The 23,737-nt window shown below is 45.7% G+C and overlaps 2 protein-coding genes and 1 long non-coding RNA gene across 8 annotated transcripts in view; 2 read left to right on the plus strand and 1 right to left on the minus strand.

Annotated features, from left to right (window-relative positions):
* The window catches only part of TCEA3 (transcription elongation factor A3), a 45,771-nt gene extending 44,855 nt beyond the window's left edge, over positions 1–916 (plus strand). For 3 of the 4 annotated variants that reach the window (XR_009490746.1, XM_059875197.1, XM_059875199.1), the window contains one exon: positions 803–916. Coding sequence is in view for 3 of the 4 variants with exons in the window: in XM_059875197.1 (XP_059731180.1) it covers positions 803–811 (9 nt within the window). In the remaining variant the exon portion in view is untranslated. 4 annotated transcript variants of the gene reach the window in all.
* Positions 917–3,412: 2,496 nt separating this feature from the next.
* LOC132343456 (uncharacterized) lies at positions 3,413–9,176 on the minus strand. The gene is made up of 2 exons (XR_009492287.1): positions 9,004–9,176; positions 3,413–8,238 (listed from the first exon to the last, which is right to left on the minus strand). It is a non-coding gene; the product is annotated as an uncharacterized lncRNA (long non-coding RNA).
* Positions 9,177–9,320: 144 nt separating this feature from the next.
* On the plus strand, positions 9,321–18,585 carry ZNF436 (zinc finger protein 436). Of its 3 annotated transcripts, XM_010802641.4 has the most exons (4): positions 9,321–9,845; positions 11,154–11,246; positions 12,034–12,160; positions 14,774–18,585. In XM_010802641.4, exons 2-4 carry the CDS (start codon positions 11,214–11,216, stop codon positions 16,024–16,026), a joined length of 1,413 nt encoding a protein of 470 aa, XP_010800943.1. In that variant the 5' UTR covers positions 9,321–9,845; positions 11,154–11,213; the 3' UTR covers positions 16,027–18,585. The 3 variants fall into 3 exon arrangements, with proteins under 3 accessions (XP_010800943.1, XP_005203372.1, XP_059735740.1); XM_005203315.5 differs by lacking the exon at positions 11,154–11,246; XM_059879757.1 differs by lacking the exon at positions 9,321–9,845 and having other exon boundaries at positions 10,830–11,246.
* Positions 18,586–23,737: the final 5,152 nt, after the last annotated feature.

The following is a 23,737-nucleotide window of genomic DNA, read 5'->3' on the forward strand; positions in this document are numbered from 1 at the left end:
GGTGCTTATCTCACAGGGTGACTATGAGGAGGAAATGAGTTGATGTATGTTAATACTGCTTAGCCCAGAGTAACTGCTCAATAAATAGTAGCTTTTATGAGTGTTACTGTTGGGCAAAAGACATTCTACATGCTCCAAACCCAACTCCTCCTCCCTGATTCCCGGAGAGAAACTGGAATTTGGAAGTTGGAGAGGCAGGTCCCACTAGAGGTGGCAGCTACGTGGCTTTGGACAAAATTTCCAGGTAGCGTCTGCTGCCATGTGGGAGGCCTGCTGTCTAACCAAGCTATGAGTAATAATCATGGTGGTTTCTGACCATAAATTCAGAGCCCACCACATGTCCGGCATCAAATTTCCATTCATTGCTTATCTTTTTCTTCATGGATCGGCATTATGGTCCCATTTTACAGATGAGTGATTTGTTCAGGGTTGCGCCGCTAAGAGTGACAGGGCGGGGATCTGGACTGCTCTGTGTGGCTCCAGGCTTCCCGGGTGGCTCAGTGGTAAAGAATCTGCCTGCCAATGCAGGAGACGCACGTTTGATCCCTGGGCTGGGAAGATCCCCTGGAGGAGGAAACGGCAACCCACTCCAGTATTCTTGCCTGAAAAATCCCATGGACCGAGGAGCCTGGTGGGCTACAGTCCGCGGGGTCGCAAAGAGTCGGACACGACTGAGTGAATGAACACAATCCTGCGTGGCACCAGACCCCACCTTCCCTTTCACGTCCCCTCCACGTGCCTTTACCCTCTTTGAGTGGCGCAAAGAAAGTTCTAAAACGCTGTTGCCTTCTTGGTTTTGTAGTTCTGCTGACAGAACCACCAACCAGGATTTCAGTGAACAAGGTGAGGAAGAACAAAGAGAAACCACCAAGCCCTTCGTAAACTGGAGAAAAATAAAAATTAAGATGAAGAGAAATGCTGAATTCTGAATGGGGCATTAGGGATCAGAGGGAGAATTCCCTTACAAATTACTAATCATTTATCAATAGGGATGGGCTTCCCAGGTGGCTCAGTAGGGAAAGAATCCCCCTTTTGATGCAGGAGTTGCAGGAGACGCGGGTTCGATCCCTGGGTTGGGAAGATCTGCTGGAGGAGGAAATGGCAACCCACTCCAGTATTCTTGCCTAGAAAATTCCACGGAAAGGGGAGCCTGGTGGGCTTCAGTCGATGGGGTCACAAAGGGTCGGACACAACTGAGCACAGTAGAGCAGAAGCACATTGACAGGCACTGGCGAATGGGGGAGGCTAACGGGTGATTCTAAGTCCATGTGGACAGACCTCTTGCAGAAAAACTCAAGACTTCAGAGCCCCAGAGCTAAGGGGCAGTATATTTGATAGTAGCTGGCAGACCTTTGCTTTGAGTTCCTTCCCTCACATCTGAACCTTTCAGTCTTTTCTGAGTTGAAAAATACCAGACTGACTCAGATCTTACCCACTCCACTGTGAGTCACACTTGCGGAACAGTTGGCACACGGCATCAAATTTGGCTAAGGCAGACATGACTTCCACACCATGTAGGAAGATCTCTTCCCCGCCCCTCATCTCTTCTCAAACATTCTGCTCTTCCCTATTCCTAGCTGATGTCGGGGGCAGGGCTCTGAGGACTCCAGACCTGGTCCCTCTAGGTAGGCCATACATCATCTTGAGCTCAGAGTTTCTGAGTGAAGAAGCAGTGCCTGAGTTGGTGGCCCCCGGGAGATCCTGAGCCTTGGAACCCGTCAGGCCCAGGCAATGCGTTCCTCACAGCTCTGTTGTGCCCTGAGCTACAGAGGAAGTCTTCAGGGCACAAGGCCCCTGTTGTGCTTCTCCCACGATGAAGTTGGCTTGCTTTTTAAGCCAATAGGAAACTTTAGGCAAAGCTGGAACCTTCTGAAAAAGCCCTGGGAGCAGGTCTGGTGCATCTGTCCTGAGTCTCAGTCTCTGACTGTCCCTGGCCTTCCAGCAGCCCTAGGCTGAGCCTCCTGGACACTTGTTTCCTGAAATAGCTAACTCGTAAGAGCTTGTGAAACAAAAAGAGGTTTCCCGGTGGCTCAGTGGTAAAGAATCCACCTGCCAATGCAGGATACATGGGTTCAATCCCTGGGTTAGGAAGATCCCCTGGAGAAGGAAATGGCAGTCCACTCCAGTATTCTTGCCTGGAGAATCCCATTGTCAGAGGAGCTTGGCGGGCTCTAGTCCCTGGGGTCGCAAAAAGTAGGACATGACTTAACAACTGAGCACGCAGGAGCTTGTGAACTCCTGGGAGCTTGGGCAAGTCCCTTAACCTCTCTGAGTCATTTACTTACTCGTTAAAAGTGGGAGTGGGCCTAGTGCCTGCTTCACAGCATTTCCATCTGCCTTGGGGCTCACTCTTAGGGCAGGTTTTTGGGGTAACTTCAGCTCACGTTTCTTATGTGCCCTGGCATCATCCACTCTGGAATTTGTGATAACTTTCCTCTTTCTATCCAACCGCCTCTTCCTATAGATGAAGCTTGTAAATAAACTACAGAAACCCGCCACCATCTCCAGCTTTTTAGCAGTCAGATGTAGGATGGGTCTTTTGGGAAGACGGAAAACTCACTCACAGAAGATACAATACCCAAAGCTCACAAATATCAAATCCAAGACTGAAACTCTGGCCTTCTGCTTCCTGTCATTGTGCTCGAGGCTATGAGAGATGCAGGGGCAGACACAGTGCTCTGCCCCTACCTTCCAGGAACCCTCAGCCTGGCAGGGAAAGAGACCCACAGGCACAGACTCCATACCAGATGGGATGATGGCATGTGATACAGGCCTGAGGTATGAATATTACCTGCAGGAAGGCAGAGGGACGTTGTTTAAGATACCCAGGTACTTCTTCAGCTGTAATAAGGGTGGGAATCCCCTGAGGATCATGTTAAAATGCAGATATTCTGATTCAGTGGGTCTGGGGTGGGGCCTGAGATTTTTTTCATTTCCAATAAGCTCCCAGGTGATTCCAATGCTGCTGATCCACAAACCACGCTTTGAGTAGTCATGGTTGAGATATCTAGACTTTTCTCTGCAATATCTTAAGCCTCCCTCCAAATGTCTAGAAATCAAAAGCAGAGGGCTTCCATCATGGCTCAGTGGTAAAGAACTTGCCTGCCAATGCAAAAGACATGGGTTCGATCCCTTAGGTTTGATCCCTGATTTGGGAAGACTCCACAGGCCATGGAGCAACTGAGCCTGTGCGCCACAACTATTGAGCCCATGCGCCCAGCTACTGAAGCCCAGGAGCCCTAGAGCTGGGGCCCTGCAACAAGAGAAGCCACCGCAAGGAGAACCCCACACACCGCAACTAGAGAGGAGCCCCCACCCTCCGAAAGTAAAGCCCACGCGGCACAACAAAGAGAAGCCCCCGCTCACCACAACTGGAGAATAACTGAGCAGAGTAACAAAGTGCAGCCAAAAATAAAAATACATAAATTGTTTTAATACATAATTAAAAAAAAATAGAAGGCAAGGGAATACTCGATGGATGATGGAAGTATGTCAAAAGGACACAGAAATCACCTGGTCAAGGCTCCCATTGGGAAAATAAGGACCCCTCCCCAAATGGATTCAACAACAACAACAACAAATGCAGAACAAAATATCAACCACTACTGATATAATAATGTCAATAAATGCTACTTTAGGGCTATTTAAAGATGGCAGCCTGGGCGATCTTCAGTATTCACTTCTCCATCTGAATATCCATTGTGCTTCTGCTGTCACAGGGATTTACAGCAAAGGAAAGAACACAAAACTGAATCTCCACCCTGAATAACCTGTTTACAAAGGAGATGAGTCAGAGTAAACAGCAGAAGAACAAGTCGTCTCCAGTTCCCACATCTATGCAGTTCACATCTACGTTCACGAGAGGACACAGAAAAGCATGAATAGGCCTCAGACTGTCGGTCAGCAGGCATCAGGACCTTCCCAGCCAGTCTTCCTGTATCCACTCGGGACCCCCTCCAATTCATGCTCTCCACGGCACTGACCAGAATAGGCTTTTTGAAACTGCAAATCTGATCACGTTGCAGCCCCCCTCTCCATCAGCCCCCTTTACAGCCCTCCATGTTTTCCCACTGCTTGTGGCAGAGCCTCCCGGGTCCTGCAGTGCTGCCTCGGCCTCTCCCTGACCCACGGTGCTCCAGCCACACTGGTCAAGCTGTGCTCTTTATCACGTGGGCTTTGCATTCACTGTTGTCGGGAACACGTGGTTTAATCCATGCCCTCCCTAATTTCAAAGATGAAGAGAGTGTGAGCTGCAAGGGAGTCAGTATTAATTCTACCTCCCCCGAAGGCTTCCTAGGGGCAGAGAATGCTACCTTTCCGAGGGGTGGTTGGGGGGGAGAGGCAGGCGGTGTTGGGGAAAGGATGGCCTTAGGGGAGACAGAAGCAACAGTCTCACCAGGAATGCTAGGGCCAAAAGACCTTGAAAACCACAGTCAAGATCCTACAATCAGTTTAGATGATTTCAGGCGTTACAGAAACCTGAAATCCTATAGAAAAGCCTTAGTCTTATCCAGACTACCAAATTCGGTCTTAGATCTGGGGGTCTGGTTTTTTCTTTTTTTTTGAGCTTGAGACTTAAGTCTCCAAGCGCCTATCTGGTTTCTCCTCCAAGTACCCCACTGGCCCTCTCAGTCCAGTCCGTCACAAACTGAGTTCACATCTTCTCTTTCTTAAATCCTGTCTTGTCTGTTTGTCAACTATTTCCTTACTTAGACCCATCTTTGACCCTCTCCCCTTGTCCTCTTCATCTTATCAGTTATCAGTTCTAGAGTCTCCCTTGCCCAATCCTTCTCTCCACTGCCACCATCAACATTTTCTCTCAGGTGGTTTTTTTTTTTTTTTGGATTGATGCAAAGGCCTCATACTTGACTCAAAATACTCCCAACTCAAAACACTCCCTACCTGGACTTCCTGGCAGTCAGAGGTTAAGACTCCAAGCTTCCAATGCAGGGGCACAGGTTTGATCCCTGGAGAGGGAACTAAGATCCCACAGGCTGTGCAGTATGGCCATAAAAATAAAAATACACCCCCTACCTTACCTGCACGAGCCATGCGTGGCTCTAAGCATCATTCCCTCAGTCATTTCCAGTGGATTTTCACCAGCTGTCCTTGGTCTGACTTTAAAAGTTCCTGCCTGTCTTTAGTGGTTTATCTTCTCCCCTTGCTGCCTCTTATGATATAGCCAGCCTAAGGGAGCTATTTGTCCTGTTCTTGCAAACCTGACGGACCTTCCCAACTGTGGCTGCCTATTTTGACCCCACCCCCATCCCAGTCCAAATCTTACGCTTTCTTCGAGGCTCATGTCTTCTATGAAGTCTTCTCTGATCCCCTGGCTGAAAGATATGGTTCCTCAGAACTTCTACAGTACCATGAAATGCTATTAATTTTTACACAGCATTCTACCATGACAAAGATAATTTCTTTGTATGACAGTGTCAATATTATTTATTAATTATTGAGCATTTACTAGCTGAGTATCTTGGGCACATTATGTAAACGTCATGCCTTCATCCTTCATTTGTAAAATGATGGAAATAATAACACTGAGCTCATAGGGTTGTTGTGAGCATTCATTAGAATCACACCTGACACAAAGCACCCAGTGAGTGAGTATCAGCTATTGGTATGAGTATGGGGCGGGGGGTGGGAGGGCGGTACTTTATATTGTCTCAACTAACCCTCAGACCCCCCTGAACTAGGTTACTATTATTATACTGTTTTGTTTAAAACTTGTGGGTTGAGAACTGGTGGGTTTTAAATGAAGTTGTGCGCAAAAACAACAAAATTAAAATTGCGGGGAAATACACGTAACAAAAACTTAGCCATCTTCACCATTCTTAAGTGTGCATACAGTCCAGCAATGCCAAGAACATCCACACTGTTGCTCAGCCGATCTCCACAACTTTTCGTTTCGCAAAACTAAACTTCTGTACCTATTAAACAATTCCCCATTTCCTCCTTCCCTAAGTCCCTGGCAAGCCCTGTTCTACTTTATGTCTCTATGTACTGTATTATTATACTGGTTTTACAGACCGAGAAATCCAGGTTCAGAGAGTGATCTGCTTGTAGGAGACAGAATCTGGCCTTGAGCTCGGGGCCCCACGCATACTCTGAGTCACTCTGAAGCACGGTTTCACCTGAGACAGCGTCTGTGCTGCGTTTGCCTCTCCCATGACCATCGTGGCCACTGGGTGCCAGGGCCCTCCTCTGGGCCCCTGCGCTTTGCAGCCGTTCTCACGTGTAATCCTCACGGCAGCCTTGCAGTCACTGACGGGCAGTGTCCTATCTCCCAGTGCCAAGCTGATATAGGACAGATACACTGTAAATGTGGAATCAGGCCTGATGCCTGTCAATAGAGTAAACAGTACTAAATAAGCCTGTGGCACATTTTTAATGCAACTGTTTACATTTTTTCAAAGTAGTGACACTCTCAGGAGAAAACCAACTGAAATGCATGAGGTCAGAAAGAGCTTCCCAGTCCCCGCCTCCCCCCTCTCCTCCTGCAGAGTCAATCTGCTCTTCTCACCCCAGGCCACCCCCCACCCCATCTGCACCTTGTCACCAGCACTGCTGACCCACACTCAGAGCCAGAGGCAGGCAGGTGGGCGGGCAAAGGGACATAAGAGACCGTGCCTGCTCTGCTTCCTCCCCTGCCACTCCACCCCCACGTTCTTCCCTCCAACCATACCCAATCCTGACCATTCTGAAACACGCTCTGTCCTTTCACGCCTCCCTGACTGCGCACATGCTGTTCTGGAAGACTGGAATGCTTTCCCTCCCCTCGTTCTCCACCTCCAAGACTCCTACGGTCTCTGCGAGCCAGCTTTGTCGCCTCCTCTGTGAAGACTCCTCCCCTACCCACCTCCCCAAGCTCTGAGTCCGCCCCTGTTTGGAGCAGACTAGTTAGCTCATCAGAGTGCTCTCGCATCTGGACTGAAGTGACCGTCTGTAACTCAGTGTGTTCCCCACGCTCCCAGCTCCTTGTGCTAAGATGAGGACATCTTCATCTCTGCTCCAAGCAGGGGTAAAGAGGATTTTGGATCACTGATTTTTATTTTTTTTAATGTTCTTGGTATATTTCAAAATGAAGAGACAACAAGATCACAAATATTGAGGCATCTTTTTCAAGGTCTAGCAAATGAATACTTCCAAATACAAAAAATTATAATTGTGCCGCTCACAGATAATTATATGATTTATTAAGATATATTATTAAATATTAATAAACATATGATTTATTAAAGCATAAGAAATATAATATTTTGTATTATCAGTTCAGTTCAGTCGCTCAGTCGTGTCCGACTCTCTGTGACCCCATGAATCGCAGCACGCCAGGCCTCCCTGTCCATCACCAACTCCCGGAGTTCACTCAGACTCATGTCCATCGAGTCAGTTATGCCATCCAGCCATCTCATCCTCTGTCGTCCCCTTCTCCTCCTGCCCCCAATCCCTCCCAGCATCAGAGTCTTTTCCAATGAGTCAACTCTTCACATGAGGTGGCCAAAGTACTGGAGTTTCAGCCTTAGCATCATTCCTCGTATTATATATTTATATAAATATCATATATTGTATTTATACATTATATTATATATACAAGACTTATTAAGATATAACAATTTATAGTGCTTAGTAGGCACAGCAGTCTGTTAATAAGAAACAAGCTTCAGGATATGTAAGGAGGCTCTTTGATCAAATTGGTCAGTGGATGTGACATAATGTAAAACCCCATTTGGAGACATTGTCAAAAGCCTAAATTGGAGACCCTGATGAAACTGTTCACCTGGCCCCCTCCTCCAGTGGCAGGCTGTGCTGCTGCCTCTGCACACAGTAGGTGCTGATTGTATGCTGAAAAATGGGAACACAGCTTTCCAAGTTAGTTACTGAAAACCCACCCACAGTAGTATTCAAGAAAACAATGAAGTCCTAACAATGGGGCAGGAAGCCACCTCCTTCTCCAGTGACCCCAACCCTCAGAGTCCAGCTGAAGGCTGCAACAGGAAACCCCTCACCCAGTGTCTTTCCTCCCCCTCTTCCCCACCAAATGCACTCATGCTTTCCGTCCACTCTCAGCCCCCCTTCTTCTCAACCCTCTGGAGGGTCCCAGGTGAAAAAAGAGAAAAGCACTTACTCATAGGAGGAGGCAAGCAGCCAAGCTGGGCTTGGAGAGTCGTCCTGCCCCCAGGCAGGCCTGAGGAATAAAAGAAACGGCAGCGAGAGGACAAAGAAGGACTTAAAGCTCTGGAACAAGGGGAAAGAAAAGGCCTAAGAAAGTTTACAAAGCAATCTGTCAGAGAAGGGATGAAAAGGGAGCCCCACTGAGCTGAGGGGCTCGGGCACTCACCTCACCTTTGCCCCAGTTAGAAACCTGCAAACTCTGAGCTGATCTCTCTCCCTTGTCCCAGAGCTTTCCCTGGGAGCGTGATGCCTCACCTGGCTGGGTTTTTGGTAGCCCCAAATACTTCTGCTCTACTTGGCTCAATACACCAGTTCTCTTGAACTCAACAGACTGACTCAACTGCCAGCTCCCTCTGGATTTTCACTGAAACACTCTGGATAATAAGGTTACCAGCAGATCTCCAAAGCTATCCAGCCACTTTGACTTCCCAGATGTTCTAAGCCAGTGAAAATATCCACAGGCTTTCTGAAAGTCTCTCCTGCCACCAAAGGCAGGATTAATAGTAATATCAACGATCATCTGAGTGCTTTCTCTGTATGGAATGCTTTAAATCATCTTACTGCTCACCACCACCTTAGGTACAGATTACCCAATTTCACCAGAAAGGGAAGTGGGCCTGGAGCGATTAAATGACTTTCCAAAGGATACACAGCCTGGATTCCAACCTAGGTCTGTCTGACCTTGATGCCCACACACTTCCCACTCAGGACACCGCCTCTTGGGGATCCTCTACAATTCTATTTTGTGTGTGTGTGTGTGTGGTTCCCATATTAATTTTAGATGGGGGAGGGATGGTACAATTCTGTGGTATCTAAAAAATTTCTTACCTCACAGTTGGCAATGTAGAGTGGGGAGTGGGAGAGTCTACCTCCTGGCTGGGTAGGGTCCTGAGTTCTTTTTAAACACTTGATTAATTAACCATAAATAACTGGGCACTGGGAACAGAACACTCACTAATAAAAGCGTAGCCTAGAGTCACGTTTGATGAAAAAAATTCAAGTCACTTGGTGGATGGACATATCTGCAAAACAAAAGAAAAGCCCCTTTCCCAGCCCAGGCAGAGAAGTCTCCTGTACAGTTAGAGACAACAGGCTTCTGGGCACGTGGCCAAGGTTCTGGGGATATTTATAACTTGAAGAGGGTGGGAGTCCCTAATAAGCTGCTATATTCTTTTTCCATCACTTCCCTCTCCAAGGCTACAGCGAGCTCGGAGCTCTCCTTCGCGCAGAATGCCTGCTCTCCCTAGTGCTCCGCTTCCATTGTCTCATATTCTCATCCTGGCTGGGGAAAGGGAAGGCTGAAAGTCCTTCCGTTCGGAAGAGCTCCAGTTGAATGCAGCTTAGCTGCTGGTGGTATTTCTTGGCTAGCTGCTGTGGTCTCGGAGATCTGCCTAGGAGCCTGTGGTTTCTCTGAGCTGCCTCAGAGTCTGATGTTTCGGGAATTCTGTGAGTCTTTGGGAACCGCCTACCATCTCTGGGCTTTGCCTGCATGTCTACGGATTCGAGATCTACCTGCAGATCTAAGATATCCAGGATCTGCCGCTGATTCCTAGAATCTTTCCAAACGTCTGCAGTCTCAAGAGAACTCTGCCTGAGGATTTGAAATCTGTTTTGAGGCCTCTTGGATCTTTTGAAGCCAGAGACCTAACGCATCTTTTGCTGGCCAGGAGGTGAGTCTGTTGGTTCCCAATTCGGGTTTTCGGCTTCCTGCCTTCAGTCGGTCAGGGGCTGTTAACATCCTGAGAGCCCGCTGGGCTTAAGCCATTAGAGGCCCACGATCCCATCGACGCGGGAGGCTGCCAGGAACTCTTTTAGCAGGCAAGCCCTCAGGGATAATAAGGACAGACTTTCCGAACCCCGGGGCCCGGCTCGCTCCACCTTACGCGCCCTATAACCCACCCTCTCTTCTGATTTCGCTCCGGCTTTTGCCTCCCCTCCGCTAGGCGCAACTCAGCCGGCCCCTCAAGGGGAGCCCGTTTTAGAAGGACGCGGTCGGACACCCCTACAGGGTTAACAGCGATAGAGCCGAGTCCCAGCCGGGCCCTGCCGCGGACCTCTCTCTCCTACGGAAGGGCTGCGCGGTGTCTCCTGGAAGTTGTAGTCTGCGCAGCAGTGTGAGAATGTCGCGGTGGCTGCTGGGAGATGTAGTGCGTGGGTGGAGCTCAAAGTTCCAGCGCGGCCGCCGAGTCTCCCCTGGGGAGTGGGCGGCTGCTGCTTTCCTCTCAGGCCGGGGTCGTCAGATGAGAGCTAATTCCAGAGGAACCCAGCACAGGCTAGCACTTATATTAGGCTCGATGTCGCAGTTAAGCTTAATTTAAGCTCGACTCAAGATAAACTTCAGGGGTGTGAGGAGAAGCAGGGCAACCTCTCTGGCTTAATCCGACTGCGCTCTCCAAGAGAAGAAAGTGAAAGATACTCCGCCCTGGCTAGGAGGACGCGATTTTTTTCTTCACCCTTTTGTTCTTTCCCTCCGTGTGGCTTTTGGCCTCTTGACTGGCCTTTGTACGACAGAATGGAACTCCAACTCCCGACAGGCCACGGGGACGGGCGCAGGCGCGCTAAAGGGGCTCTGCCGGGCTACGAGAGGCGGGCCTAATACTCGGCATCTAATTGGCAGAGCGCTTTGGGAGCTTCGCTCTCTGATTGGCCGAGGCAGCTGCCGGAAAGGGCCCAGCCTCGACATGGAGGAGCAGAGGCGTTCTGTGGGCTGGGCTGAGAGCCTCCTCCCTGAGAGAACATCGGCTTGACCCCCGGGTCCGGGAGGGACCGAGCCAGGGGGTTGTCTTATTAAATTGTGGCAGCCTCCACCCCTTGGCGTCGGAGACACAGAGGGCGGGTCGCGCTCGAGGGTCAGGGAGGAGAGTGACCCGGCCCGGGTTCAGGGCCCTCCCCACCCGCCTGGGCGGCCAGAACTCCAGCCCTGGGGAGTGGGCAGGGCCTGTTTCTGTGCCTCACGCCCTGCTTTTCGCCTCCTATAGCGCTGTCTGCTAGCTGCTTTTCCTGCTCTCTCTCCTGGGAGGCGAATCCTTGAGCCCGAGATGGCAGCCACCCTGCTCATGGCTGGGTCCCAGGTAAGCCGGGGGTGGCTTCTTGGACCCTGCCTGTGCTTAACCACCTCGTCCCCGCGTTTCTTTGCTCTGCAAATCCCTGTGGGAAATTCCCTGGGATTAGTAATTCGCTTGCTTGGCCATTCTGCCTCCAGAGACCCAGTATCAGGACGGTATAGCCACAAACAAGCATTTATTGAACACCTGCTGTTTGCCTTTCAATACTAGGGAGACAAAGATGGATGGAACGTGCCCTCCCTGTTTGCTCACAATCTGTAGGAAGACAGATGCATCCGGTTAGCCATGAAACTAGCGTGATAAAAGCACTGTTTTCTGTAGGAGCAAGGTGCTGTGGGAACCAAGAAGTGGGAGTATTCTCTCTGAGGTGTGGGAGGAGGAGTGGAGCAGAGCGTCGGAATGGGCGAGGGGTGGGGACTGACGAACAGCTGGTGCTGGAACAGGGTTTTAAGGAATAGTAGGATTTCACTAGTCCGAGGAAGATATTCCAAGAAAAGGGGAGCGTTGTAGGTAAAGGTATGGAATGATGTAGATGCTCGATGTGTTCTGAGAAGAGTACTGTTAAGAGGAGGGCAGGGGTATCCGGCCATGGGACCAAAGCAATCTGCTCATAAATTGCTCTCTCCTGAACCACATCTCTTTGTTGCTTACTTATTTCTTCTTTGGACTCTACATATCAGACCTAATGCCTTTTGCCTTCTCAACAATTCCAGCCATGTCTCTCATTTCAAGAAGAAAAATTGGTACTAACTTCCTAGATACCCAGTATTGAGGAAGCAATGTGTGATTTCAGGCACCTGTGACATTTGAAGATATGGCCATGTACCTCACCCGTGAAGAATGGAGACCTCTGGACCCTACACAAAGGGACATTTACAGGGATGTTATGCAGGAGAATTATGGAAATGTTGTCTCATTAGGTAAGAATTCTCTTTCTCCACCCCACGTTTTTTGAGACTATCAAAAATGCCTTAGCTCTTTCAACACAAACTAGTTACTTGACTTTTAAAGCACCTAATTAGATTTTGGCGTGGGCTGAGCCCTCAGGCAGATCTTTGAGTGAGGGAATATCAAGGTCATATTGTCTAGGATGAAAGATTGTTTCTGCACATTTTAGAAACACTCAGATTTCTTGCGCCCTGAATCATTTGCCATTCTCCAGCCTGTTTGTACAGATCACTGACCAAACAGGTCTGACATAATGGTACTTGCCAGGTTATAAATGCCCCTGTAAATGGTGCTTTTACTAGAAGATGAAGGGGTGCTGACCGAGGTTGACAGGAGGGCAAAAGCCACCTTTTTGTGTTTGTTTTGGCTTCAGAGCCCTAGCTTTGCCTCAGGTCCTTTATTTATCCAGAGTAGGTACTTGTCTAGAGATGTTTCAGAGTTGATCATAGATTTTGAGTGTGTCAGATGCTGTTCCAAGAGAATCCTGAACTAAATGAGATCACAAATTCTATTAAAGAGGGAAGCTAATTTTTTTTAATGGCCTGCAAACCTGTCTTTTCTCTGAGATACCCTTTTGTCTGGGTGCAACTAGAATAAACTGTTCTTGAGCCGAACAGTCTTTTGACTCACTTTGTCTCCTGTTAGGACTTGACAGAAGTTCGCAACCATGTATGGTTCACTAAGTTATCTGCCATTCATTAGGATTATTTCTTTTTCTGAAAGCTTTATCCCCATAACTTTTAACAAACAAATGGCAACTCTGAAGGGTTTCCTATTTAACCTGGACTCTCTCTGATGTCTCAACTTTCTTGGATCCTTCCTTTAGAAATGCAACTATAAATGACGCTCTCTACCCAGATCTGATGTAGTCAGGAACCCAAGTATTCCACTTATTCCAACAAAAACAAGAAATGAGAATCTTAAAGAAATGTGAATGTATATGTCAGTTGTCCAGCCCAAGGAATGCTTGTTAGAAAGATGGAAACATGGAAGCACCAAAAAAAAAACAAACAAGTTTCTTGCCCAAATAAGTTTGGGAATAGGTTAAATAATGTTACGAGACTTCTTTACCTTCAGACTCCTCAGAACCTATAATCTGGTATCAGGGCATTTTGGATTTCTGAGAAGAGGATGTTGTAAGCACCATTTACCAAACTAATTTATCCATGGACCTTTTTTCCCCAGAATACCTAGTAACCTCTTTCTAAAAAGTGTACCAAGAGACACAACTTGGAAAAGCAGTGACTGGTAGAAAGTTTCTTATACATAGTGACTTTGTGTATTTTGATTTTCTTTTAAAGTCTTTACCTAGTCAATGCCAAGAGTATTCTGAGCCAGGCATCTTTTTTGCCTTCTCCAACTGTCTCACTTCTGTTTGCATTAAAAGGCCAGTGAGGGAGACTTCCCTGGCAGTCCAGTGCTTAAGACTGTGTTCTTCCAATGCAGAGGGTGTGAGTTCAATTCCTGATCGGGGAACTAAGATCCCAAAAAGCTGCATGGTGAGGCAGGAAAAAAAAAGTACCAAAAAAAAAAAAAAAGCCACTGAAAAGTAGCAAGTAACATTTGGCAGTCATTTTTCCTGTCGAGTGAGACTTGATATAGATTGATAAAAATCTGTTTTTCTCCAATGCTAACCCAGTAAGTCCATTTTTTTCCCCTAGTAGGTGCTTAGTAGATATTAAATAATGCTAATGATGAAGACAAGTTAAGAACATACAATACACACACACATGCGTTCACATGTAAAATATCTAGGCTCTTGGCTTTTAGAAGCTCTAATTTAGAGTCTTTTCTATTTCTTTTATATATATGTTGATTTATCTGGCTGTGCTGGGGCTTAGTTGTGGCACACGGTTTTAGTTACAGCATGTGGGATCTAGTTCCCTGACCAGGGATCGAACCCTGGCCCCCTGCATTAGGAGCTTGAAGTCTTGGCCACTGGACCACTAGGGAAGTCCCTAGAATCTTTTATTTTTCCTATTTCTGGTTTTCTTCTTTTGAAACACCAGAAACATATATACTTTGAATAAAGAACCATTAACTGTAGTGATACAAAGCATTAACTTTTATCAGACACCTGGATTTGTATCTTAGCTTCACCATTTACTACTGTATAACCTTTTGTGAACCACTTCTGTGGACCTTGGATTTCTCATTCATAAAGTGGAAATCATCATGATGTCTGGAGAAGGCAATGGCACCCCACTCTAGTACTCTTGCCTGGAAAATCCCATGGATGGAGGAGCCTGGTAGGCTGCAGTCCATGGGGTCGCAAAGAGTCAGACACGACTGAGCGACTTCACTTTCACTTTTCACTTTCATGCATTGGAGAAGGAATTGGCAACCCACTCCAGTGTTCTTGCCTGGAGAATCCCAGGGATGGGGAGCCTAGTGGGCTGCCGTCTATGGGGCCGCACAGAGTTGGACACGACTGAAGCGACTTAGCAGCAGCAGCAGCAGCATCATGATGTCTGGTGCTCAGTGTGGTTGAAGTAATTCACATAAAGAACTTAGCACAGTGCCCACCCCACAGTAGATCATTTTTGTGTGTGTTTACCAATAATATTCTTTACCCTTTATTACAGATTTTGAAATCAGGAGTGAAAACGAGGTGAATCCAAAGCAAGAGATTAGTGAAGATGTAGAATTTGAGACTGCATCTGAAAGACCTGTTGGAAATACTGAGGAAAATCCTGAAAGTGAAGAGGCCTTTGACAACAGGGATAGATCAGAAAGACAATGGGGAGATTTAACCGCAGAAGAGTGGGTAAGCTATCCTCTCCAACAAGTCACAGATCTGCTTGTCCACAAAGAAGTCCACACAAGCATCCGATATCATATATGTTCTCATTGTGGAAAGGCCTTTAGTCAGATCTCAGACCTTAATCGGCATCAGAAAACCCACACGGGTGACAGACCCTATAAGTGTTATGAATGTGGGAAGGGCTTCAGTCGAAGTTCCCACCTTATTCAACATCAAAGAACACACACTGGGGAGAGGCCCTATGACTGTAATGAATGTGGGAAAAGTTTTGGAAGAAGCTCTCACCTCATTCAGCATCAGACAATCCACACTGGAGAAAAGCCTCACAAATGTAACGAGTGTGGGAAGAGTTTTTGCCGGCTGTCTCACCTCATCCAGCACCAAAGGACCCACAGTGGGGAAAAACCCTACGAGTGTGAGGAGTGTGGGAAAAGCTTCAGCCGGAGCTCTCATCTAGCTCAGCACCAGAGGACCCACACAGGTGAGAAGCCTTATGAATGTAACGAATGCGGGCGAGGCTTCAGTGAGAGATCTGATCTCATCAAACACTATCGTGTCCACACGGGGGAGAGACCCTACAAATGTGATGAGTGTGGGAAGAATTTCAGTCAGAACTCTGACCTCGTGCGCCATCGCAGAGCCCACACGGGGGAAAAGCCGTACCACTGTAATGAATGTGGGGAGAATTTCAGCCGCATCTCACACTTGGTTCAGCACCAGAGAACCCACACTGGGGAAAAGCCATATGAATGTAATGCCTGTGGGAAAAGCTTCAGCCGGAGCTCTCACCTAATCACACACCAGAAAATTCACACTGGAGAGAAGCCCTATGAGTGCAACGAGTGTTGGCGAAGCTTTGGTGAAAGGTCGGACCTGATTAAACATCAGAGAACCCACACAGGAGAGAAACCCTATGAGTGTGTGCAGTGTGGAAAAGGATTCACCCAGAGCTCCAACCTCATCACACATCAAAGAGTTCATACAGGAGAAAAGCCTTATGAATGCACAGAATGTGAGAAGAGTTTCAGCCGGAGCTCAGCTCTTATTAAACATAAGAGAGTGCACACTGACTAAGTCCTGTAATTACGACTGGGAAATGATTCATTTGAAGGTACAATTGTATTTGATATCAAAGAGCTCTCTCAAGACTGAAGCTTCTCTTACTGTACTGAATTTCTTTGCTGTGGGTCACCATTTAAAACATCACAGAAGACAAGCCACTTGAAATTCTGACCCATGGCTTTGGGAATATTATTCCCTTTTCCAAAATAGTGATTTGTATTCATCCAATACTAACGAATTATTTCATCAAAATCAGCCTCACAAATAACTGGAAATCTGAAGACCAGGTGATAAATGCTGGTAAATGCTCAGGCCTGGAAATGGAGTAAATCTTTCAAAGTAATTTCTCCCATCCTTGACCCAAAGAGCTATACTAGGAGAAATGTTGAACTGTGATAGGGTGGTCACAGCTGCTTTGGAACAAAACAACCAGAGACTTTACCTGAATTGCCACACCTATTCACTCACCATCATATCACACATCTTCCCTTCAAAGGGCTTTCTCCTTGAGTTGCTCATGCATTTGTATCTTTCTATCTTCCTGAGAGCAGGATTCTGCACGGTGAAGGCAATGATCATTGCTTTTCTCCTCATTGTTTCTAATTAACTTTTTTTAAAGCTTTCCTCTTTGTGAAAGCTAACTGAAGATTCAGATTGAAAGGAAAAATGAGACACAGATTTGGGGACCAAGGACTCATCAACAGTGGTGATTTTAGCAAGAGATGCCCACTGTTGTTATTGCCATTGATCAGAATTTATGTATTTTCTTTGGGGATCACTGTAGGGAATATTGTAGGGAAAATATCTTCAAGGAAAGCTAGGACCACAAGTGATGGTGGAGTGTAAGGAGCAAGTGGAATTGACTGGGGTAGGAAGCATAGAGTTCCTTCCCAAGGAATCAGGTCGTTTCTGTGTTCTTTCACCTCTACCCTATAAGATCAAGTCTCCCTATACTGCTAACTCTAGGATTTGATAAGGGCCACATCCCAGTGTTTATCTTAGCTTGCATAAGGGCATGTGTATGTACAGTGAAATGTGTATTCTTGATGTTTTTCCAATAGCAGAAACTGAATTCACACTGAATTAGCATGCTCTTGGGTGATATTGATCATGTGACAGAAAAACTGACATAACTCTAATGTGAGAAATGTCCTTTTGTTCATTCTTTATGAAAAAAATTTAAACACTAGTGCTCTTGTGTGCACTCTCCTGAAAGATCTGTACAGAACCAAGCACTTGTTTATACGTATTAGTCTGTTGGAGATAATTACCAAATAGGTTGATTGTCCTAGTCTCAGACTGAATGACTTTCTCTTTGCCCTAGTCACAAGGAATTAATAAACCTAGATAGGAATGTATTTCCATTCTCTCAGCTTACAAATTTAAGTGGTTTATGTCAGCGTTGACCCAATTTAAGCCCAGTAATGTCAGTTCTCCTTATCTGAGCTCAAATAGGAATTAAGAAATATCCCGAATGTTGATGCTTATCCAAGCATTTGGGGGTGGGGGTGGGAGGGAATTGATGTCCAGGAATGGGGGCTAGAGTAAGGAATATTTTTTTTTTGAGTCTGCCCCAAATACTGTGCTTTATTGTGAGTGTTGTAACATTTGAAAAACTTGTGCCATAACTCTTTGGGACTTGGTGTTAAAAGAGCCAGTGGTCTTTCTTGGGTAGTGTACTATAGTGATTTCCTGTGACCCACCGCCCTGTGGGTCTGCATCCTTTGCAATAACACAACCTCAGAAGTAACAGTGAAATACTCCACAAAGTAGATGTCTTTCTGTTGGCACTCCTATTTAAATACAGAATCGGGCAGGGAGCATGTTCTTTGTTCTATACGAAATCTAGCTGTGGGTATTCATATTTTAATTGTTGAATGACTTACATGTTCTTGATGACTAAACTCAAACATGTCTTTTTCCCATATCAGTGTTGCTGATGGTTTTAATGAATATCAAAATTCTCCTGTTGTTTCTGTGAGCTGCTAGGGGCATTAGCTTCAGAGTGGCCAGAGAAGACATCATCTCCATGACCTAACTGTATTTTACCCGCTTTTCTTTCCCTATTCTCCTGCCTTACCCCCAGCCTGTTCCTTCTGCTGCTCTTGGCTTCTAAGTGCCCCAGCCTTCTCTCCAGACATGTACACTCCAGTTGGGAAGTTAAAAGGGCAGAGGGCCAGACCAGCTCTATCCTCTCTTCCTGCCAGTTGTTGCCCATTTGCTGTGTTGAACTCTGTGTAAAGTTATGCATCAGTCTCTCTTTGCTAAAGCTTTCTGCATGCCTTCTGCTCCCAAGTCTCTGGCTGCTTCTGCACATACCCTGAACACATTGTGCCTGTTTTCTATGATTGTGGAGAGTGAGTGAACAAGTTAAGTATGTAGCACAGTTTTCCTTCTGGTATTGGTCACAGTTATATTAGTGTCTATCTACATCTGTATTCTAACAATATTCTGTAATTAAAAGTAAAATTTTTAAAATCAAAAAGTGAAGAATTATTTTAGTAATTCAGCACCAATTCACAAAACAGCTTTTCATCAGATTCATTAAAATTGGGCACAATTGGTTTTTTATATTGATGCCTCTGTACAGATGTTCTTGTGGGAATCTGGGAAGTGTCTTCACATATTGGTCAGCCTTTTGGATATTGCCATATTTGGGGGAGATGCAAAAACCTAGACATTTCCTGTGAAGATTAGGCTGATGACAAAGCAACATGGAAATATTTGGTATGGGTAACTCATTAACTTTGGGGAAGGAAAACAAAAGCAAAAAAAAAAAAAAGGAAAAAAATGAGGGGAGGCCATATTGCTTGAAGGAGATATTTTTGGGTATCTGTTAATACTAAAACAGTTTCTACTAAATTAGTATTAGGATCCCAGAACAGAGAGATGTCTTAAAAATAGTCACAGACTCTCAATTCATGACAAAATTTCACAGTCTGCCTAAGGCAGTGATTATTTTCTGGTATTTTGTGGCCACAATCTTCAAATTTCTTACAAGTAATTTTATCTTGGGAAGCCTTTTTTTTTTTTTTAATGGAAGACCAATTTAGACAGAGGTAGGGAGTAGAAGTGCTTTAAACTGGGGGAAAATACAAATATGAAAGAAAATTTTTAATTTACCCTATAGCCAAGACTGGAAAGAGATTTTATAAATTATCAGACTTTTTGGGGGTGGGGGGTGATGAGGGGCTGTGCCACATGGCTTGTGGGATCTTACTTCCCCAACCAGGGATGAAACCTGTGCCCTTGGCAGTGAAAGCTCAGAATCTAACCACTGGATCTCCATGGAGGCAGATGGCATAAACATTTCTTAAAACTTTTTTTCTCCTTCCTACATGTTCAGCATTTTTTATTTCTGGAAAGGAAAGTTCAAGGAAAATGGTGGAGAAATTGACCTGGCACTTCTCCTTCAGGGTATTTAATATATTAATATTTTACCATTATTCTAATAGAGGCAGATTTCCTTCCCTGAATTTTCTCTAGGTGGCTAGCCCTTGGTTAGGGCTGTGCTTCCAGGCCATTAGGACTCCACTGAGTCCATTGAAATGATAATTTGTTAAATGGTTTCATAGTGTTTCAAAGGTTAGTGTTCCTGCAAAAAAGGAGTTCCTGTGCCTCAGGAGAAACTTACTCTTTGAAGCATTGGTTAGATACCCATCTCTGTACAGCAGAGGAGCAGCCGACTGGGACCTCCTTATTTCTAGGTGACTTCAAGATAAAAAGGTTGTTAGTGAAAAACAACTGAGGGGTAAAACGGATTGAAGAAAATTACCCTGTAATGACCTAAAATGGTGTCATGGTGAATCTCATTGTATTTATCTGTTTTCCTAAATGGTTCATATGCAAAGTCTGTATCATTTTTACCTTCTTCAAAGGTGCTTTTGTTTTTCCCTTTGGGAGAGACCGAGGCTGATATCAAAATCTCACTTTGAATTTCATAGCATCCCCTGTGGGCTGCCTTGTAGACATCACTTGGAAATTACCCAGGCAGACCTGAAACTGAATCTACCACTTTGTTCTATCACCATCATCACCTTTCACCTGCTACTTCTGTACTTCCAAACTCAGTCATGGTCTAGTCATCCATGCTAGAAACTTATATTTCATATTTGAAAACTCCTCCTTAAGCCACCCTTCCAACAGCAATCATGAAAATCAGTTGCATAATTAGTCTTCCAGTCATTACCTTGCCACCTCTTAAATATTTCTCAAATCTATCTACCTGCTTTCTCTATTGCCCTCACTTATGAAACCTTGGGCAAGTTACTTAGCTTCTCTGTTCCTTGGATTTCCCATCTGTAAAGTGGTGGGTAATTATACCTACCTCATAGAATTGCAAAGATTAAATGAAATAATAGAGCTCAGAATATTAGTTGCAATTATTTAGACCATCCCCAAGCTACATCCTGCTTACTGAAACAACCTCTTAATTGGTCCTCTCTATTTTCAACTCCCTTCCAACTATTCTCCCTAGCTGCAGCTAGAATGATCTTTCTGAAGGGCAAACCCATTCTTGCCATTCTTCTGTGCAAAACTTTCTCATGCTTTCCATTGCCAGTGGCACAGTGTGTGATGTGTGAGGAAGTGAACAAGATCTGGCCTCTGCTGCCCTCCTGAGCTTCTATTCTCTGCACTTTCCCTGCACTTGCAGCACTCTCCAAGCTGCATCTCTTTCTCTCCACTCTTCTGGTCAACTTCTCATCCTTCAGGTCTCCATGCCTAGCTTGTTCCAGAGAACCTTTCCTGATCCCACAAGACTGAATCAGGTGTTCCTGTTCAGTGTTCCCTGGGTTTATTCCAGTCAAAGCACTTTATTCCTGTTTTGTAAATGACTGTTTACTTCTTTGTCTCCTCCACTAGATTTTTATATCCTCCAAGAAATCACTGTGTTTTGCTCACCATTGTATCTTCAGTCCCTAGCAAATGTTTGACTGAGAATAGGGAGGCAAAAAAACATGTCTTGGATAAATGAAAGGAGTTGATGTATCAATTTCATTCCCTTTAGCAGGACTGGTGACTTCACTTCTGATTTTTCACCACACAAGCCACTCATAAAAGAAAGTCTGTAGAAACGGGAGGTATTCTGTCATTGCATATCCGGGGGGGGCTCATGCAAGAGGAAAAAAGGTTCCCAGAGGCTATGTGATCCTCCCAAGGTAAAACGAGGATAAAATCACCTACTCTTGAAGCATCAGTATTTGATGAATCATTGTCATCTTTGGAGGGTTATCTAGGATTAGACATTATGGCAACTTTGGTAAAATGTTGCAAGGCAAGCTCTCAATACAGGGAGCTGGGGCAGGATTCTAAACTCCCAGCTGTACATTTGGCTATTGGTCAACCTCTGAATTCTCCAAGCTGATAATTCTCCAAGTTGAGCATTATAAACTAATAGTTGTTAATATTTTGAGGAGGATCCAGATTCCTTTAAGAATCTAATGAAAGTTTTGACTCTTTTGAGAGTTCTTTATATATTTTGGTTACTGGACTTCCCTGGTAGCTCAGGTGGTAAAGCGTTTGTCTACAATGTGGGAGACCTGGGTTCAATCCCTGGGTTGGGAAGATCCCCTGGAGAAGAAAATGGCAATCCACTCCAGTACTATTGCCTGGAAAATCCCATGGACAGAGGAGCCTGGTAGGCTACAGTCTATGGAGTCGCAAAGAGTTGGACACGACTGAGCGACTTCACTTTCCTTTATCAAATACATGATTTGCAAATATTTCTCCCAGTCTTTGACTTTTTATTACCTTAACAACGTCTTTCAAAGAACCAAAGTTTCACATTTTGATGAAGCCCTGTGTTCTAATAGGATTTTTACCCAAGATTTCCTTTTCTAAGTCTCCGTATTGATAGTTCTCAAGTTACAAGACTCAACCTTTGTTTTTTAGACGAGGGAGGAAAGAAGCACACTTTCTAGATTTCACTTTCACTTGGTTATATCCACTCTATTGGAATGTGGGTTTTAGCCCAAGAGAAGGCAATGGCAACCCACTCCAGTACTCTTGCCTGGAAAATCCCATGGATGGAGGAGCCTGGTAGGCTGCAGTCCATGGGGTCGCGAAGAGTTGGACACCACTGAGCGACTTCACTTTCACTTTTCACTTTCCTGCATTGGAGAAGGAAATGGCAACCCACTCCAATGTTCTTGCCTGGAGAATCCCAGGGACGGGGGAGCCTGGTGGGCTGCCATCTATGGGGTTGCAGAGAGTCAGATACGACTGAAGTGACTTAGCAGCAGCAGCAATACTGCCACTATACCAGAGCAACAGGGCCATCTTTCTGAGCCCTGTATGTTAAAGGGCCCTCCTCCAGTTGTACCTTTCCCCGTGGGAGCAGAGGAACATGACATCTAGAGCTCATACTCCTGCCTCCCTTTCTAGATCACCAACTTCAGTTGTCTAGGACCTTGGACTCCTTTTCCCCGACAGCCCACTTCAGGCCTCTTCCCCAAGTGTGTTCTCTTGAAGGCAAACCAAGCTCCATGTGTGTACCCATAGCCCTTGGTTTGGGAAGATGGACAGAGACTGGACTTGCAGCCACACAGGTGACCATGAGGGCCCTCCTGGAAGAGGACAAAGCCAGAATAGGAAGAGCAGGGGGGCAAGCTTTCATTTGTACTCTAGCTCAAGTCCTAGTCCCAACCTCCAGGCACACAGTTGTTTCCACCAGTGACCTATTAGGGGTCAGAACCTATGATATCCAGATTTCTGAGGTGAGTAATTTGTTGGATGGAGTGGATGTGAGTGCAACCCAGGCACACAAAGAGGAGAAATCTGGTCAGGGTACAAAGGATAGAAGTTAATTCATTTAATAAAAACTTGTTGAGCACCAACAGTATACTTGGTATAGGACTGAATGAGATGAAGGCTCTGCCCTTATTGAACTTGTCTTCTGTGGGGGAGACGGACAAAGGCATACATAACATCAGGTGATAACAAATGCAATAAATAAAAATAAGGGAAGTGGAGTGAAGAGGGACTGCTATTTTAGAGAAGATAGTCAAGATAGTCTAATGTCACTCTAAAGTGACATTAGAGCAGAATTCTGAAGGTGTCAGGATATCTGGAGGAAAGTGTTCTAAGTTCTTAATTTACTAAAGAGCAAATGTGAGGGGCTGAAGCAGTGGTTGGCATGCTGGAGGAATAGCACCAGGTTGGGGTGGGTGGAGCTCAGTGAGGAAGAGGGCACATGATGGGAGATAAAAACCATTTTTAGAGACTAGTCATGGAGTTCAAAGAACCTCTTAACATCCAAACACACTCACATGCCCAGCAGGTAGTTGAGAATATGAGTTCAGAGCTTAGGACCCAAAAGGGGCAGGAAGGTAAGTAGGCATAGTGATGGAGTTTCCCTGGTGGCCCAGTGGTCAAGAATCCACCTTGCAACGCAGGGGACACTGGTTCGATCTGTGGTCTGGGAAGATCTCACATTCCGTGGGGCAACTGAACCTGTGTGCCACAACCACTGAGCCTGGGGGTTGCAATTACTGAAGACTGCACGTTCTAGAGCCCATACTCCATAACAAGAGAAGCCACCGCAATTAGAAACCCATGTACCAAAGCTAGAGAGTAGCCCCTGCTCGACACAGCTAGAGAAAGTCTGAGCACAGCAATGAAGACTCAGCACAGCCAAAAATAAATAATTTTTTTAAAATTAAAAAAAATGAGAATAGTGCGTATGGAAACGAATAGTGAAAACCATGCACGTGACTGGGGTGGC

Source organism: Bos taurus, chromosome 2 (genome assembly GCF_002263795.3).
Source record: "Bos taurus isolate L1 Dominette 01449 registration number 42190680 breed Hereford chromosome 2, ARS-UCD2.0, whole genome shotgun sequence".
In the NCBI taxonomy this organism is placed as follows: Eukaryota; Metazoa; Chordata; class Mammalia; order Artiodactyla; family Bovidae; genus Bos; species Bos taurus.

Excerpts from the sequence above, each read along its gene's own strand:
- ZNF436 (XM_010802641.4), top strand. The coding sequence starts at position 11,214 with ATGGCAGCCACCCTGCTCATGGCTGGGTCCCAG. Across the intron at positions 11,247-12,033 it reads TGCTCATGGCTGGGTCCCAG|GCACCTGTGACATTTGAAGA; the intron begins GTAAGCCGGGGG and ends GTGTGATTTCAG. Across the intron at positions 12,161-14,773 it reads TGGAAATGTTGTCTCATTAG|ATTTTGAAATCAGGAGTGAA; the intron begins GTAAGAATTCTC and ends CCTTTATTACAG.